At 38.1% G+C, this 18214-nt stretch overlaps 1 protein-coding gene across 1 annotated transcript in view; it reads left to right on the top strand.

Annotated features, from left to right (window-relative positions):
- The window catches only part of LOC127660455 (cadherin-23-like), a 35958-nt gene that overhangs the window by 895 nt on the left and 16849 nt on the right, over positions 1-18214 (top strand). The window contains exons 2-14 of the mRNA XM_052150698.1: positions 1998-2219; positions 4063-4182; positions 4271-4451; positions 4686-4819; positions 4905-5114; positions 5205-5312; positions 6886-6988; positions 8038-8163; positions 8589-8792; positions 10982-11440; positions 15297-15413; positions 15946-16170; positions 16591-16760. Coding sequence (XP_052006658.1) covers positions 1998-2219; positions 4063-4182; positions 4271-4451; positions 4686-4819; positions 4905-5114; positions 5205-5312; positions 6886-6988; positions 8038-8163; positions 8589-8792; positions 10982-11440; positions 15297-15413; positions 15946-16170; positions 16591-16760 — 2379 coding nt within the window. The remainder of the gene's footprint in view (positions 1-1997; positions 2220-4062; positions 4183-4270; positions 4452-4685; positions 4820-4904; positions 5115-5204; positions 5313-6885; positions 6989-8037; positions 8164-8588; positions 8793-10981; positions 11441-15296; positions 15414-15945; positions 16171-16590; positions 16761-18214) is intronic.

The following is an 18214-nucleotide window of genomic DNA, read 5'->3' as shown; positions in this document are numbered from 1 at the left end:
AATACGACTTTGTTATATATATATATATATATATATATATATATATATATATATATATATATATTATTATTTTTTACATTGATTATTTATATTTATTCATTAATTATGATAATAATTGTAATAATTATGAAACACATTTTAATATATAAAGTTTATAGTTATAATTTATTTATCTTTTCATAGTTATTATTATTATTTGTTTAATAATTTACACATTTGTATTTTTATTTATAAATTACTTTGAAGCTAAAGTGATTATGATTAAAAATTTCTAATTGTAAATTAATATAATTTAAATATATAAATGAATATATATATATATATTTATTATTATAATTTTTTATTTTATTTCAAAGATATCAAAGACTATGAATAAGCTCTTCTGTTCAACTATTATCATATTTATTCAATTATATTTTAGACCAACTATGTTGTAACAGCGGTCTTGAGCAGTCTTAACATAATCAGAATTTATCATAGTTCAGAGTTAATTTATTCATGTATTTATTTATTGTAGTAGATAGCTCCAAATTTCAAGTCCAGTGCTTGCTACAATTATTGAGTGTGTTTTGTTGGTAGGCATGGATTCACTAGTGTGAATGTTTAGATCTTGTGTGTGTGTGTGTGTGTGTGTGTGTGTGTGTGTGTGTCCTCTGGTGGTTGAGGCTATCAGCAGGTACTCTATAGAGTACCTGCTGATAGCCTCAACCACCAGAGGACACACACACACTTCAGTGACTGCCGTCTGTCACACACAGTATCAGGATATGCAAGTTATATTCAAACTCACTATATCAGTTAAAAATTACACCATGTTACTTCACACTGATCTACATAATGTTTAGATTAAAATAATGCAAATACTTTTATTCATTTACATTTACATTTATTCATTTGGCAGACGCTTTTATCCAAAGCGACTTACAAAAGAGGAAAACATGAGCGAATCATCTTAAGGAGACATTTGTACGAAAAGTGCCATATTTCAAAGTTTTACTAGCATCAGAATAGCATTCAAAACAGATTTTTAAGTGCAACAAGAAATGTTTTTTTTTTGTACTTTTTTTTTTTTGTGACTGGTTAAGTACTCTTAGAAAAGATGTGTTTTTAGCCGTTTTTTGAAGACAGAGAGTGAGTCAGCTTCACGGATGGAGTTGGGAAGGTCATTCCACCAACGTGGTGTGATGAAACTGGGAGTCCAGGAAAGTGTTTTGGTGCCTCTTTATTTTGGTACAACAAGGAGACGTTCATTAGCCGACCGCAGGAGTGTAGATCTGCATAAATGATTTTATATATAAAATATATAAAGTATGCTGGAGCAGACCCAGTGACTGTTTTGTATGTAAGCATCAGAGCCTTAAATTTAATACGTGCATCAACCGGCAGCCAGTGGAGAGAGACAAAGAGTGGTGTAACATGCGCTCTCTTTGGTTTATTATAGACCAGTCGTGCTGCTGCATTCTGGATCATTTGCAGAGGTCTAATAGCACATGCAGGAAGGCCTGCAATGAGAGAGTTACAGTAGTCCAGTCTAGTTATGACAAGTGACTGGACAAGAAGTTGTGTGGCATGTTCAGAGAGGAAAGGTCTTATTTTCCTGATATTGTACAGTGTAAATCTACATGATCTTGCAGTCTTTGAGATGTGGTCTGTGAAATTTAGCTTGTTATCAATGGTTACCCCTAGATTTCTGACCGTTTTGCCCACATTTTGTTAGTTATGAATGTAACAAACGAATTACAAAGATTGCTAAGAAAATCGTTTTTATTTTACTAACTATAGGCAGTACATTTGTATTAAAGTGTATCTATTTTAAGTGGTGTTTATTGTTTTTGTTTTGCTGATACTCGTCCAACTTGTATTTATATTTCATATTGACTATTTATATTCTTGTGATTACCCCACTTACACTGAGTAATATAATGAAAGGTGATACAGAAGAGTTAAAAGCGTTTCAGTTGTCATTGAAATTGTGTTTTTTGTTGTTGTCTCTGCAGATGTCCACCACCGTGTGGGTGCGAGTCATCGATGAAAATGACAACGCGCCCGAGTTTCTGGAAGAAGGGTATGTAACGGAGCTCAGAGAAGGGCCAAACACTGTAGGAGCCACCATTGCCACAGTAGCAGCCATCGACCCTGACGAGGGGCTCAATGGAACCATCCGTTATGCCATCCCCAAGGGCAACCTGGCCCAAACGTTCCAAATCAATGACATAACGGTGAGGGAGGGTGTGAGTCTCTGTGTGTGTGTGTGTGTGTGTGTGTGTGTGTGTGTGTGTGTGTGTGTGTGTGTGTGTGTGTGTGTGTGTGTGTGTGTGCGCAAATACGTGTGTTGGGTGTGTTCAGAATGGCATTCTATCTTCTGTTTTTGAAATAAAATAATATGCAGTATGATAGCCAAGCACAGTAAGTGAACTGTCTATAGGCATAGCATACCCGGATTACCTACTACTACATGTGCTAAAATCTGCAACCAGTGCATGCTGTGTGAAATACTGTATTCCAATATGCAGTCCACATTATTTGACCTTTCATTCCCAGTGTGATGAATAAAATGAAAGGAGTATGTATTTCATTGAACTGCCAAAATGTAAGACATTTTTGACATAAAAGGAAAATGCAGCAATGTAGTATACTACTGTATGAAACGTTTATCATTGCATACTACATAATGTTTCACATACAATACTGTATGTTAAAATAGTATGCAATGCACAATATATACACTCACCTAAAGGATTATTAGGAACACCTGTTCAATTTCTCATTAATGCAATTATCTAATCAACCAATCACATGGCAGTTGCTTCAATGCATTTAGGGGTGTGGTCCTGGTCAAGACAATCTCCTGAACTCCAAACTGAATGTCAGAATGGGAAAGAAAGGTGATTTAAGCAATTTTGAGCGTGGCATGGTTGTTGGTGCCAGACGGGCCGGTCTGAGTATTTCACAATCTGCTCAGTTACTGGGATTTTCACGCACAACCATTTCTAGGGTTTACAAAGAATGGTGTGAAAAGGGAAAAACATCCAGTATCCAGCAGTCCTGTGGGCGAAAATGCCTTGTTGATGCTAGAGGTCAGAGGAGAATGGGCCGACTGATTCAAGCTGATAGAAGAGCAACTTTGCCTGAAATAACCACTCGTTACAAGCGAGGTATGCAGCAAAGCATTTGTGAAGCCACAACACGCACAACCTTGAGGCGGATGGGCTACAACAGCAGAAGACCCCACCGGGTACCACTCATCTCCACTACAAATAGGAAAAAGAGGCTACAATTTGCAAGAGCTCACCAAAATTGGACAGTTGAAGACTGGAAAAATGTTGCCTGGTCTGATGAGTCTCGATTTCTGTTGAGACATTCAGATGGTAGAGTCAGTATTTGGCGTAAACAGAATGAGAACATGGATCCATCATGCCTTGTTACCACTGTGCAGGCTGGTGGTGGTGGTGGTGTAATGGTGTGGGGGATGTTTTCTTGGCACACTTTAGGCCCCTTAGTGCCAATTGGGTATCGTTTAAATGCCACGCCTACCTGAGCATTGTTTCTGACCATGTCCATCCCTTTATGGACACCATGTACCCATCCTCTGATGGCTACATCCAGCAGGATAATGCACCATGTCACAAAGCTTGAATCATTTCAAATTGGTTTCTTGAACATGACAATGAGTTCACTGTACTAAAATGGCCCCCACAGTCACCAGATCTCAACCCAATAGAGCATCTTTGGGATGTGGTGGAACGGGAGCTTCGTGCCCTGGATGTGCAACCCACAAATCTCCATCAACTGCAAGATGCTATCCTATCAATATGGGCCAACATTTCTAAAGAATGCTTTCAGCACCTTGTTGAATCAATGCCACGTAGAATTAAGGCAGTTCTGAAGGCGAAAGGGGGTCAAACACAGCATTAGTATGGTGTTCCTAATAATCCTTTAGGTGAGTGTATATATTGCACAGTATGCAGAAAGCAAGATGCTATTATTCCAATCCGATTGTAGCTCTTTATTTGTTTACTTGTACATACAGTACGTTTATCGCATCTTTGTGTGTGTTCACAGGGTAAAATTGTGGCCATAAAGGAGGTGGATTATGAGATCAGTAGTGGTCATTATGTGCTGACGGTCACAGCCACAGATCAGTGTCCTATACCTCTGTTTAGACTCACCTCCAGCACAACAGTGAGTTCATATCTGCTGCACACACATTTGTTAAGCCTGCATGTTTCCTTTAAATCACTGTCACTGATGTGATGCTCCTGTACTGTAGGTCCTGGTCAATGTGGTAGACGTGAATGATAATGCGCCCATCTTCCTGCGTCAGTTCGAGGGTCCATTTGAAATCACAGAGGGACAGCCGGGCCCACGTGTCTGGACCGTGAAAGCTACGGATGCTGATTCAGGATCTAACGGAAAAGTGGAGTACAGCATCACTGCAGGGGACCTGAAAAGTGTGTGTGATGGAAAGCTGTTTTTGTTTCTAATCGAATCTTTGTTGATCTTTTGTGCTTTTTGTCTGCTATGAACAATGTGTTGTTCCTGCTTGCTGTATTTGTCTTGGTCTCTTCATGTCTCTGTCTTTCTCCCTCTGTCTTTTTTCTGTCTCATTCCATTGGTTTTGTCTCTGTCTTTCTTTATCACCTTATGTCTCTCTTTGTCTATTGCTGTCTTTCTCTCTTTCCCAGATGAGTTTGTTGTTTCATCAGTTGAGGGCGAATTGAGAGTGAGGAAGGATGTAGAGCTCGACAGAGAAACTATCGCCTATTACAACATCACCATTACTGCCAAAGATCTGGGAACGCCAGCACTCAGCACTACGGTATACACTTGCACAAATACTCATTAAAATACATTCCTATTGGTGCTTGTTTCCCTAAATTAATGTGATTATTTGTCCATGTCAGGTGGTGGTGGGCATACAGGTGTTGGACATTAATGATAATGATCCTGTCCTGCTCAATTTACCATTTAACACCAGCGTGAGCGAGGGAGCACCCATTCAAACCTCCATTGCTCAAGTGCGGGCACATGACTCTGACAGTGGCCGCAATGCTCTGCTCACATTCAACATCACCGCCGGAAACATAGACGGAGCATTCTACATTAATGAGACGGTGAGAGAGTGAGGAATCCAGGGAAAAAAAACTGAATAGTAAATGGAGATAGTGTCATAATAGTTCTGACTGATTTGCCCCTCCCTCCAGTCAGGTGTGGTTCAGGTGAACAGGCCGCTGGACAGGGAGAGAGTGCCTGAATACAGTCTGACCATCACCGTCAAAGACAACCCAGACAACCCCCGTATCGCTCGCAGGGTAAATGACACAACACTCGCATCCCCCATTGGGTAAATTACACAACACCTGCAACGCTGCCAGGGTAAATAACAGAAAACCCGTATTTCCTGCAGGGTAAATGACACAAGCCCTTCAAGGTAAATTACACAACATCTGCATTTCTTGCAGGGTAAATGGCACAACACCTGCATTTTCCACATGGTAAATAGCAACAAAACACCCACTTTGCCCACATGGGTAAATAATAAAACAACACCCGCATTGCCCGGAAAGGTAAATAGCAACACAATATATTGCATTATATTGGCCTATTAGCCACACTGCTCTCTGGATATTGGCACCGGGGAAATAACAACACAACACCCATATCGCCCGTGAGGTAAATAACAACACAACACCTGCATCACCAGCATAGTAAATAACAAAAGGCAACACCCTGCCCGCAGGGTAAACAGCAACACAACAACCGCATTACATGCAGGTGTACATAACAACACAATGCCTGGATCGCCTGCAGGGTAAACAACACATCACACGAATCGACCACAAGGTAAATAAAAGCACAACACCTGCATCGCCAGCAGGGTTAATAACAACACCCGCATTGCCAGCAGTGTAGATAACAACACAACACACATATTGCCCGTGAGGTAAATACCAACACAACACCGCATCAACAGCAGGATAAATACCAACACAACACCCGCATCGCCTGGAGCGGTAAATAACAACACAACACAAATATTGCCCGTGTGGTAAATACCAACACAACACCCGCATCAACAGCATGGTACATAACACAACACCTGAATCGCCTGCAGGGGTAAATAACACAACACCTGAATCGCCTGCAGGGGTAAATAACACAACACCTGAATTGCCTGCAGGGGTAAATAACACAACACCTGCATCGCCTGCAGGGGTAAATAACACAACACCTGCATCGCCTGCAGGGGTAAATAACACAACACCCGCATGGCCCACAGGGAAATCATCAACACCCGCATCACCCGCAGGGTAAATAGCAACTGCATTGCCTGCAGGAACAACACCTCCAGGGATAAATAACCACACAACACCCGCATGGCAAACAGGGTAAATAACAACACAACACCTGTATTGCTGGCGGGGTTAATAACAACACAACATCTGCATAGCTCACGGTAAATAACACAACACAAAACCTGAATTGCCCACAGGGTAAATAACACAACACACACATTACTTGCAGCTTAAATGACACAACACCTGCATCAACCACAGGCATATAACACAACAACCGCATGCCCGCAGGCTAATGGCACAACACCCACATCACACACAGGATCCCGCAGGGTAATAAACAAAACACAACACAGCCCTGACACAGCCTCACTCAGAGTGCACGCAAGGTAAATAACACAACACCACTCTCCTTATAAGGACTTCATTTGTGTATTTTATTTACTTCTGTGTCTTCTTAACAAAGTACTTATTAAACAAGACAAGAATAATTTGACTCAAAATTAGATGGTTTCCCACAATCCACCTGTGTAAACTTGACAGTTCTATCAACTGTTATCACAAACTGATCTTTCTCCTCTCTCTTCAGGACTCAGAGTTGTTGGTTGTCACAGTGCTGGATGTGAATGACAACAGACCCATCTTCACTCAATCCAGCTACAGGGGAGAGATCAGTGAAAACTCGCCCACAGGTACCAAGCATAGCACAGTGCCTTTCTGTGGTCTTGGCTCTCAGCTGTAACAATTCTCAATAACAACCACATCCTGACTTTTAGAAATGAAAGATTGTGTAGAGATTGTCTTGTCAAAGAAAGGTGTGAAAACAAACCTCTTTAGCTCTGGTTTGGAATGGAGTCAGTGACTAATTTTTGTAGCAATTTTTCTTGATCTTTTGAGTTTGTTTTACCTTAAAAACCTTCTGTTACTTTGAATACTTTGAAAAGACTGTTTATTGAAACTAAATTGCAAAAACATCTTGTTCCAAAATCTTCATGTTTGAACCTGACAGAGATTAATACATAACCATGCCTGCCCACATTTACACATGAATAAAGCCAATTCGGAGGCCCGCCTAATCACAATTAAGTAATATATGTATACTTCTGATAGTATTATTCCAATTGGTATCTAACTGTATGAAAGTCTGCTAAACAATATGCTGTTCCATGCTATGTGTAGCACCTGCCGCTCTGCATATTCATCTGAAGGATTCCAACATTAGGAAAGGTCGGCTGAAGTTTACTATTAAGCAAGTTCCCTGGTCATTTTAGTCTTAACCTAACAGTTTGTGCAGCATATGTCAGCACAGATTGTTTTGTAAAACTGTCACAATTTAATGCAGACTTTGCAAGAAGGCTAGTATTTAAAGTTAAAATCTATATTTGACCATCAGCAAACCCGTAACCCACAAGTAAGCGTTGAAACTAAATAACTGATTCATGAAAAGTTAGCCAGTCTTAACATCTTACATTTTTTAAAGGAACGGTTGCAAAAATGGCTCATTTAATTGTAAGGCTCAAAGAGGGAGTGTAAAATGGTTGTGAAAAACTAAATAAAGACAGAAGAAATCTAGACTAATATTTTAACCAGACTAATATTATAACCGGAATTAAGAAAAGTATTACAAATTGTTTTTATTATGATAAGACCCATTTGTCATTACATTATCAGATCAAAAGATCTCACTGTAATACATTTGACTAACTCAGTGCACATCTGTACCTATCTTTCTCTTTGTCAGGCACTACTGTGTTGATTCTAAACGGGCCTGTTCTGGCAGAGGACAGAGATATTGGGGAGAATGCGGTGGTGAGGTATCGTCTCCTGGGGGCCAGAGTTGACCTCTTCTCCATAGACCCTCGCACAGGTCAGACACTGCATTTCTCATATATAAATGTATAAAACCTTAATCTGTTAAAAGTTAATTTGGAAAAATATGTATATGGATGTGTGTATCTGCTAAAAGTTACATTTGTCAACTTTTAGGAATACACTAGCTTATAGATGTCCTTTATGGAAATGGACTAAAAGCCACACAACAAATTTTCCTATTTTGATTTCATGTGGTTTTTAAAATGTTTTAAGAGCTGTTAAATATCATTTTACATGAACATGCAGGTGCCCAGATTCTTGTGGTGTCAGTTCTAAATGATAACAGTCCCCCACACTTTAACACCCACATAGTTTCTTGTAAGCAATCACCACCTCCAATCATGAAACATTCGCCCCCTCATTCCTCCATCAAACTCTCCCACCCCCTCTCTCTCTCTCTCTCTCTCTCTCTGTCTCTAGGGGTGGTTTCAGTGCGTGGGGGTGCTGTGCTGGACAGGGAGGCATTCTCTGACCCTCAGGTGGAGTTGTTGCTGCTCGGGGAGGATGTGGGAGGTTTAAACAGCAGTGTTCCACTCACCATAACCATCCTAGACAAGAACGACAACCCACCTGTGTTCAGTCCTTCCAGCTTTACTGTACGACTGCCTGAAAACAGCCCCACAGGTAAGAGAGACACATTATTAACTGATGCAAATGGATGAACTGGTAGTAGATCTACTTTGGTCTGTTCTATAGAGTGTGTAGTCAACCTGCAATATATATATATATATAAAAACATTTAATAACGGCAGTCCTCGTCCTCCATACTGAAGTGCCTCTGTGCTCATGAAACTCCAAGACACAAAGTAATTGAAAATATCTCGTATGACACCTCTGACAATCTTCTCATTTCATTCACCCATATCATTATAGATAAGGTAAGCATATTTTTGAGCGTTAAACTTAGACGGAGGAGGGGTACAACTATATTTATACACACACACACACACACACACACACACACAAATTTTGGGGAAAATACTCTCTTACATGCTCCCACACGTAATCCATTTGATCGACTCTTCTCGGTAGTTTCAATACAAAAAGTTAGTTAGATGACAAAATTTGAAAGAGCGCTGAAAAGGGCGGGACTGAATAAGGTGTATAGAGGATACTCTCAAATTTAACTGTCCCAAATTTGGGGTTTCTCACTCAAACCCTCTAGGGCCACCAACAGTTCAAAATGTCACTTACATTTTGGCCTTTAGATTTTGAACCATAAGTCCAAAAGTTTTTTCTTCTTCTTCCTTGGGTCATTATGCATCTCTGCATAGGTTGCATATTTTTTGAGCTCCACCCACTAGATTTTCAGTCATTTTTAATTTTCTGAAAAACCTGCTTTTTCAAATTCCTCCTAGACTGTATGTCCGATTTGCTATAACTTTTACACATATCATCTAGGAAAACTCGTGAAAAAAAGGTTACGAGATTTAGTGTGATGGACCAAACCATTCTGGTATAGTGCTTCAACAAGTTCAATAGTGAGCACGGCAAAATGGACGCAAGGCTGTATCTTCATCACTCTAGCATATTTACTCGAAACTTGGTATATATGGAATATGTCACCACAAGCCTGACCTGAGGGTACTTGCACAGTTGTGGCACAGCGCTACCTAGTGGTCAAGAAATATGAAAAATTACTATTTTTGCTTATAGCTTCTGAATAATTTGGCCTAAAATCATGATACTGGTCTCTTTAGATTCCTTGGGGCATAACGAGTCAAATGATACCAATTATCCTATGTCGGCTATATTGGCCGTTGGCCATTTAGAATTTTGTTTTGAATTTCCGTATATTACAAACGTATTGGCGGATCGTAAAGAAATTTGATATGTGTCATTGGGGCCATGTCTTGAACGTACTCATAAAATTTGGGGACAGTGCCACCTAGTGGTCAAGTGATACATAAAATGCAGATAACTTTTGATTCATTTGGATATTATCATGAGACTTTTGCTTTCTTGGATCATGCAGAGTACGTTGATACCAAATTTGCCATGGTCGGCCATACTTCCAGTCCGCCATTTTAAATGTAACTTTTTCAAACTCCTCCTAGAACATAAGTCTGATTTGCATGTGATACTCATGACAAAAACTTTATATGAAAAGCTTCTGATAGACCAAACCATTCTCTTGTAACCAATTAACGAATTTAATGGCAAGATGCCAATAAGGATCTAAGGCTGTATCTTTTGAATGCTTTGGTATATTGACATGAAGCTTCATGTATGGCATTGTGACCAAATCCTTATAATACCATATCAATTTGGTGACAGCGCCACCTATTGGTAAAAAGTTATAAGCATTTATATAACAAAATAAGTAATAAACCTAATTTCTTTTTTCACCACTCTGCTTGAAATCATCACTGGAATTGTATATTCAATCTGAATGTTTGCCATTGGAGTGCTTGGCCTCATAATTGCTGCTTGCAGCTATATTTATTCATTTTTGTCTGTAATTCAATTTATAACACCTAAAACATTTCTTTATTTATATGGGTATTTGAAATACATTTGTTTTGTAGAGCTAAGCAGCAGTGGTATGTCAAACTATTTCAAACAGCATTTTAAACAGCTAATTCTTATATAGTAGATAATATTATATGTATGCAACTCATATGACCACATATTAATTGAGAGACTACTTCTAACCTGAAATGATGTTAATAATAATAGTCCATGTTATGTATCAGCCAGTATAAATATATATTTATATTTTCAAAGTGTGGTCCTCTATATAGTCTTTGTGTGTATAAGTTTTATTGTTGTGGCGTTTAAGGTATGTTATCTACCTGTGTGTGTGTTTTCAGGTGTGGTGGTAACACAGCTCTCGGCAAGTGATGCTGATGCAGGCTCCAACGGTTGGCTGCAATATCGGTTAGACAGCGGCGCTCAAGACCGGTTTATTGTTGACGCTCTCTCTGGTGCTGTTCTGGTCGGTAATGCTACGCTGGACAGAGAAGAACGTAGCTCGTACCGCTTGGTTGTCATAGCAACTGACAGAGGCACGCCCTCTCTCTCAGGGACAGCGACGCTAACAGTCGTCCTTGACGATGTAAATGACGCTCGTCCTCGTTTCATTCTGCCTGTGCAGACAATCAGTGTTAACGAGTCAACTCCACCAGGAGAGGTTGTTGCCACACTAACTGCCGAGGACCCTGACCTACGACCTCGCCTGGAGTATTACATAATCTCTGTGGAAGCAAAGGATGATGGGAATAAGGCGGTGGATGGGCTGCAGGAATCTTTTGGGATTGACTTTCACACAGGTTAGCTCAGATTGACTTGCTTCTAATTTTGACATATTATACAAACTAAGCTTATTCGACATTCGTTATGAAAGTTAATAGCAGGGGATAGCACACATTCATATAATCCCATTATTCACAGTTGTACAGGCACATGAATTGTGTTCTTGTAGCTCAATGGGTCGAGCATGATGGTTGAACCTACAAACCTTCAGTTGCCAACCCAAATCTTTTACTATTAGGCTACATCACCTCATTACTTCAGAAAGAGTACTGATTTTTTTTACTTAAGTAAAATTAATTCTACTGACTAAATAATTCACTTGAGTACAAGTAGAAGTACTGAGAAATTTTATTATTACTCAAGTAATTACAAGTTAATCAAGTAACTCAAGTTACTATATGAAAATGATATTATATATAGGATATATGCTTCCATTTGTAGAACACAAAGACATTTTTGTTCTTGAAAGAAATGTATGCTTCCCTTCACCAAGGATGCATTAAATTGATTAAAAAAAAATACTGATAAAATCATTCATTGCAAATTATTATTACAGTTTGAAATAATTGTTTTAAGTAGTATTTATTCAAAAAAAAAAATTAACCTGTGATGGCAAACATATACCGTGTCACCTGTTCCTTACAAAAGCATTCTAAAGTGCTAATTTGGTACTACATTTTTTGTTCTTATTATTAGAACAATTGAAAATGGTTGTGCTACCATGCCGAAATCACAATACAGTGGGTTTTTTCCAATTTGCTGAGGTATTGAGTTCTTACAAGTTGCTTTTACTCTTGCAAGTCAAATTTTGGTTTTAAAAATAGGCAATAAGAAACTTTTAAATTTTCTTCTAAGGTCTGCTGTTTTAGAGAGATGAAGGCTAGTCATGCATTACTGTTTTGAAAAAAATATCTCTAATCAGGATAGAGAGGAAGTGGACGGCCAGATGCACAACAACCACAAGATGTAAATCAAAGTCTCTAGTTTGAGAAACTCCCCACAGGTCCTAAACTAGCAGCTTCTAAATGCCAAAGACCTGCATTGCTGCAAGATTATTCTTGGACAAACAGAACATTTTAAGAATACAACATTTATTTAAATAAACACAGCCATTTGTAACATACTAAATGTCTCTAAATCATTTCTAAACTACATATTGTGACCAAAACAACACTAACAGTGGTTGTTCTGTATATGTATTATTATATTACAGTTGTAATAATAAAGTCTTAATTAACATTATGGTTATTTAGTACATTGACGATATTATTATTATTATTATTATTATTATTATTATTATTATTAATTCAATTGTAGCATTTGGTTACATTATGTTTTGTGATTTCTCATACCTTCTTTTATATAACATCCATCCCTTGTGCACTTTTGGCCTCTAGCGGGTGAGGCTTTTCAGGCAGATAAACAGGGAAGAACAGTACAGGACAGTGAGCAAGAGTGTTACCCGCTAGGACAGTTTATTTTGAACAAGAGTGGCGAACGGTTACAGAATAGAATGTGGGAGTGCAATACTGAACTGATGCAGATTGATACATACATCGCAATGTATGTAATTGTATCTATATCAGATGTTATTAATAAGACACAGGAACTCGTTGCGTGGGCATTTTTTTAGGCATTTTTTGCCCCCATATTTTGAATTTCGGGCGATATTTTTGTCAGTTTTGGGGTATTTTTGCCCTAAGTCCTCGTTAATTTCCGACACTATTGGATCTTTCTAAGGTACAACCCCAATTCAGAAAAAGATGGGACAGTATGAAAAATGCTAATAAAAACAAGGAGTGATTTTTAAATGATATTCACCCTTTGCTATATTAAAAGCACTACAACTAAACATTATATGATGTTTTTTTTACCTTGTGAATTTCATTGTTTTTTATTTTATGTACAATAATTTCAAATCAGATGATTGCAACACATTCCAAAAAGTTGAGACAGGGGCAATTTCAAACTAATAACAATTTGATGAGTTAAAATAACAAGGCGATGTGTGAAACAGGAGATGTTAAACAGATATGGCAGTTGTGTCATTGTATATAAGGAGCCTCCAAAAAAAGCCTAGTCCTTCAAGAGCAAAGATCTTTCGAGACTTGTCCATTGGCCAACAGATGCTTCATCAAATAATACAGCATTTTGAGAACAATGTTTCCCAAAGACAAAGTGGAAGGATTTGGGGCATTCACCTCTACAGTGCACAATATGGTTAAAAGATTGAAAGAATATGGTCAAATTTCAGTGCGTAAAGGGCAAGACGAAAAACCACTTCTGACTGCGTGTGATCTCTGATCCCTCAGACATCACTGTCTTAAAAACATCATTCATCTGTAATGGATATCATGAACATGGGCTTGGTATAACTTTAGTAAACCTTTGTTAGTCAACACCACTTAAGTCTTCGCTATGCAAAGCGGAAGCCATACATCAACACTGTCCAAAAGCGCTGCCGACTTCTCTGGGCTCGGTCTCGGTCTCATCTTAGATGGAAAGTAGAACAGTGGAATTGGGTTTTTTGGTCCAATGAGTCCACATCTCAAATAGTTTTTTAAAAACACAGCCGTCGTGTTCTCCAGGCCAAAGAGGAAAAGGACCACCCATGCTGTTATCAGCATCAGGTCCAAAAGCCAGTGTCTGTATGGGCGAGGGGTGTGTCAGTGCCCATGGCATGTGTAACTCACACATCTGGGCACCATTAATGCAGACAGATATGCAGCATATACTGCCATCCAGCACTGTCTTTTCCGGGGACATCCCGGAATTTTTAGCAGGACAACTTCAAACCACATACTGGCCGAATAAGCAGAGAATGCGGGTGCTATATTGGCCTGCCTGTAGTCCTGACCATCTCCAACTGAGAATATGTGGTGCATTATGAAGCGCACAATATGGCAACGAAGACCCTGAACAATTGTGCAGCTAAATACTTGCATAATGGATGAATGGGGGAAACTTAACAAACTTGTGTCTTTAGTGCCTAAAAGTGTTATTAGAAGAAATGGTGACGTTTCACAGTGGTAAACACTCGACTGTCCCAAGTTTTTTGTGTGTGTTGCAATCATCTGATTTGAAATATACATAAAAAACAATGAAATTCACAATGAAAACGTCATAAAATGTTTAGTTGTAGTGCTTTTAATATAGCAAAGATTGAAATTACTAATCACTCCTTTTTGTTTTTATTAGCATTTATCCTACTGTCCCAAATTTTTTGGAATTGGGGTTGTATTTAAAAAGTTTATTTAGACATACTGTATAGTAGTAAGTAAACAAGGTATCCCCACTTATATGTCAAACTACATTGTGTTAATTTTTGACACAGTTAAAACATTGTCTACCTTAGAAACAAGTGAAGTTTGATCAGTGGTAAAATGTGTTCAGATGTTCCCTCATACCTTAATGAACGGCTCCTTTCCAGAATAAAATTAAATATGCAGAAAATCACAGTTTTACAGTTATTGTATAGTGACAGGGCAGAAAGTCTTGAAGAAGCTAGAGAAGAGAGGACACCGGTGGCAGTTTATGAAAGCTGCTGTGCTCATGATGCTGCTCCCTACAGGCTTCCATTGTGATGTGCACTGCACATTTTAGTTTATAAACAGATTTAGCAGTTATAACTTGCCAGTTTCTTCTTCCCAAAAAACGTCCCAAAAATTCTGAAATATTATGTATTGTTTTGTACTTGGTAATTGTGGTGAAAAATTACTGTACTGAAGTTGAATACTTTTGAAAAAAAAATTGAAAAATTTCTCAAGGACTGTAATGAGAGAGTAGTTGTAATTCTTTACTTTCCACCTCTGCTCATTACATGCAAACCATGCAATCAACAGAATTAATATTTGTGTCCATCTTTGTTGTCAGGTGCTGTGTTTGTACGAAACCCCTTGAACAGAGAGCTGGTTGCCACTTTTGAGATTATCATTTCAGTCCATGACAATGCCAGCGATGTCATTGACATGTCTGTCAGTGTACCCAATGGTAAGAAAGATCTTTCTGTAAACTCTCTTTCCTGTTTTCCTCTGAGCTTCCATTTCCTCTTTTATTTGTTTAAAGGCCCCATGAAATCCCCATGGAAGTATGGTTTTTATTCCATTTTTAAGAACATCTATATGCTAGTGTAATTGTCAAAGTTGACAAAATGAAATTTTAGCACATGTAAAATTCACAGTCCTTTTTATAAAATGAAAAGGGACCCATATTGATGATGTAACTTGTTTGTCCAATTAAATTCTCAATAGAATAAGAATGTCCTTTTCCCTAATACTACCTACAACCAGCAAGTAGGTTCATAACTGTAACATATTAAAGCCTATTGGCTACTTTACGAAAGGAATGAGCCATTTGATATGCTTCTGAATTGGCTTGACAAGTAAGCTCAACCAGTTTTGCCAGTTAGAACCACACTAGCTGGTTAAGTTTTGCTGTGCATGGCAGCATGGAGGTAATTATTAAGTAATTTTTCTCTTGCCATTACCTTAAACACCTTTTTTCAATTTCTTCCTCTCCGTAGCCAAACTGACCATCAATATTTTGGACGTTAATGACAACGCTCCTCGTTTCCGTCCCTTCGGTGTGGCAAACTTCTCCGAGAGGATTTTGGAGGGTGCTCAACCTGGAACCACTCTGCTGTCAGTGACGGCTGTTGACCCTGATAAAGGACCTAATGGGCAGATCATTTACCAGCTACTGCACCTGCCCCGTGGAGACTACATAAGACTGGAAGACCCATCTACAGGTTACACTTAAAATTAAACACACATGAATGCATAAATCCTCCCCAAACATGATTTATAAAAGTATGACATGAACAAAATCTAAATGCACTGATTGATTAATAGGAATGTTGTTCCAGAACCAACAAGGAATGTTAAATGAGGAAAATGTCCTACTTAATAATGAAAAGTATGCTGTTATTATTTCCATGAAACAAAAATGAAGAAAAAGCAAACACTCTAGTCACTTTATGACTGTCCACAGAATAATTTTGAATTATTACCAAGGTCTATGTGAGTGTGTTTTACAGATTACAGCTTGAAAAATATGTGTCAGTTTAAGGAAGCATCTTGCTGTTTTTTAGTTCAATCCTAGAGTAATCTACACAATATTTCCCAATATCACAATTTAATACAAACATGTACGTAATTCCCATCCACAGGTAAAATTGTTGCCAATCGGACGGTGGATTTTGAACAGGTGCAGTGGTTGAACTTTACGGTGCGTGCTCAGGATCACGGCACACCTCCACGCTTCGCTGAGCTTCCTGTCTATTTGCGCATAGTTGATGTCAACGACAACAACCCAGTCTTTCAAAAACCCTTGTACCAGGTACATCAGACTAGAGAGTCCTGCTATCGTGCAGACCTCATTTTATTTTTTATTCAGAAAGAATTTGAATGCTGATGAAGGAAATTAGAGGTGTGAAGCTCACATGTTTTTCTAGTTTGAAGCAAAATAATAGTATTGTAAGTCACGCGCTCCCTTTATTTGTTGTGCTCTGTTTGGTTGACATGCATATGCACACTCTATGTATTTGAAATTCAACAAAGACAACATTTAATCGATCGCTTGGTGATCATTTTTTTGCGGACTATTTTTGTTTTGTTTGCTAGTATCTTATTATCAAACATTCTTAAAACAAGATATAAAGTACTGTGTAAAAGTTTCAGGCACTTGTGAAAAAAGTTGCATAGTGAGGGTGTCTTAAAAATAATGATATAAATAGTTTTCATTGATCACTTAATGTCAAAAAAAGTCCAGTAAACATAAAAAAAAGCTAAGTCAATATTCGGTGTGACCACCTTTGCATTTAAAACAGCACCAATTCTCCTAGGGACACCTGGACACGTTTTTTCTTAGTTGTTGGCAGACAGGATGTTCAAAGCTTCTTGGAGAATTCACCACAGTTCTTTTATCTATTTTGACTGTCTCAATTACTTTAGTCTCTTTATGTCATCTCAGACTGAGTCGATGTTCAGTGGGGGGCTTTGTGGGGGCCATGCCATCTGTTGATGTTCTTCTATTGTAATCGTTTCTATTTGCAAGAGTAATGTTTGGGAGTCTAACATTTACATTTCCTATTGACACTAAAGCTGAAGATATAAATAACAATGCTTTTGTGAAACATTTCATCTGCCTAAGACTTTTACACAGAACTGTAATTGTTTAAGAAGATAATATTATTAAAGATAAAAAAGTATTGTTTTGAGAGAAATCTTACAAAATTGGCTGAGGTGTATGTTTAAAATAAGACAAAACATTTTGCTAGCCTGGTAAGAAAAACAAATCTAATTTAATGGGAAAAACAGTTTTCTTATTCTAACCCCACTGGGAAATATTTTTGTCTTTTTTTAAGCATAGCCGTCACTAAATGTAATTATTTATATTTTATGTTAAGGCTGTTAAAGAATATTCCAAATTAAATACAAGGCAAGCCCAATCGACAGCATTTGTGGCATAATATTGATAAGCAAACACATTTATTTATTATTAACTCCCTTTCTTAAAAATACATTTTGACTTGCCCCTCCTTTTCCCCTCTAAAATCTGGCTTCCAGTGAGGCACATACTTTACAATGGAAGTGAATGGGGCAAATCCGTAAACCTTAAAATATTCACTGTTTCAAAAGTAAAGCCATAAGACATATAAGCAATATGTGTGATAACATGATTTAAGTGTGATAAAATACTGTGAAAAGTTCTGTCCAATTGTACAACTTTGTTGCCATGACAACGTAACGTTGCAAACCCTAAAACAATCATAAAAATTATGATTTGAACAA

This window comes from Xyrauchen texanus, chromosome 20, assembly GCF_025860055.1.
Source record: "Xyrauchen texanus isolate HMW12.3.18 chromosome 20, RBS_HiC_50CHRs, whole genome shotgun sequence".
Lineage (NCBI taxonomy): Eukaryota > Metazoa > Chordata > Actinopteri > Cypriniformes > Catostomidae > Xyrauchen > Xyrauchen texanus.
This window is presented reverse-complemented; position numbering and strand designations above follow the sequence as displayed.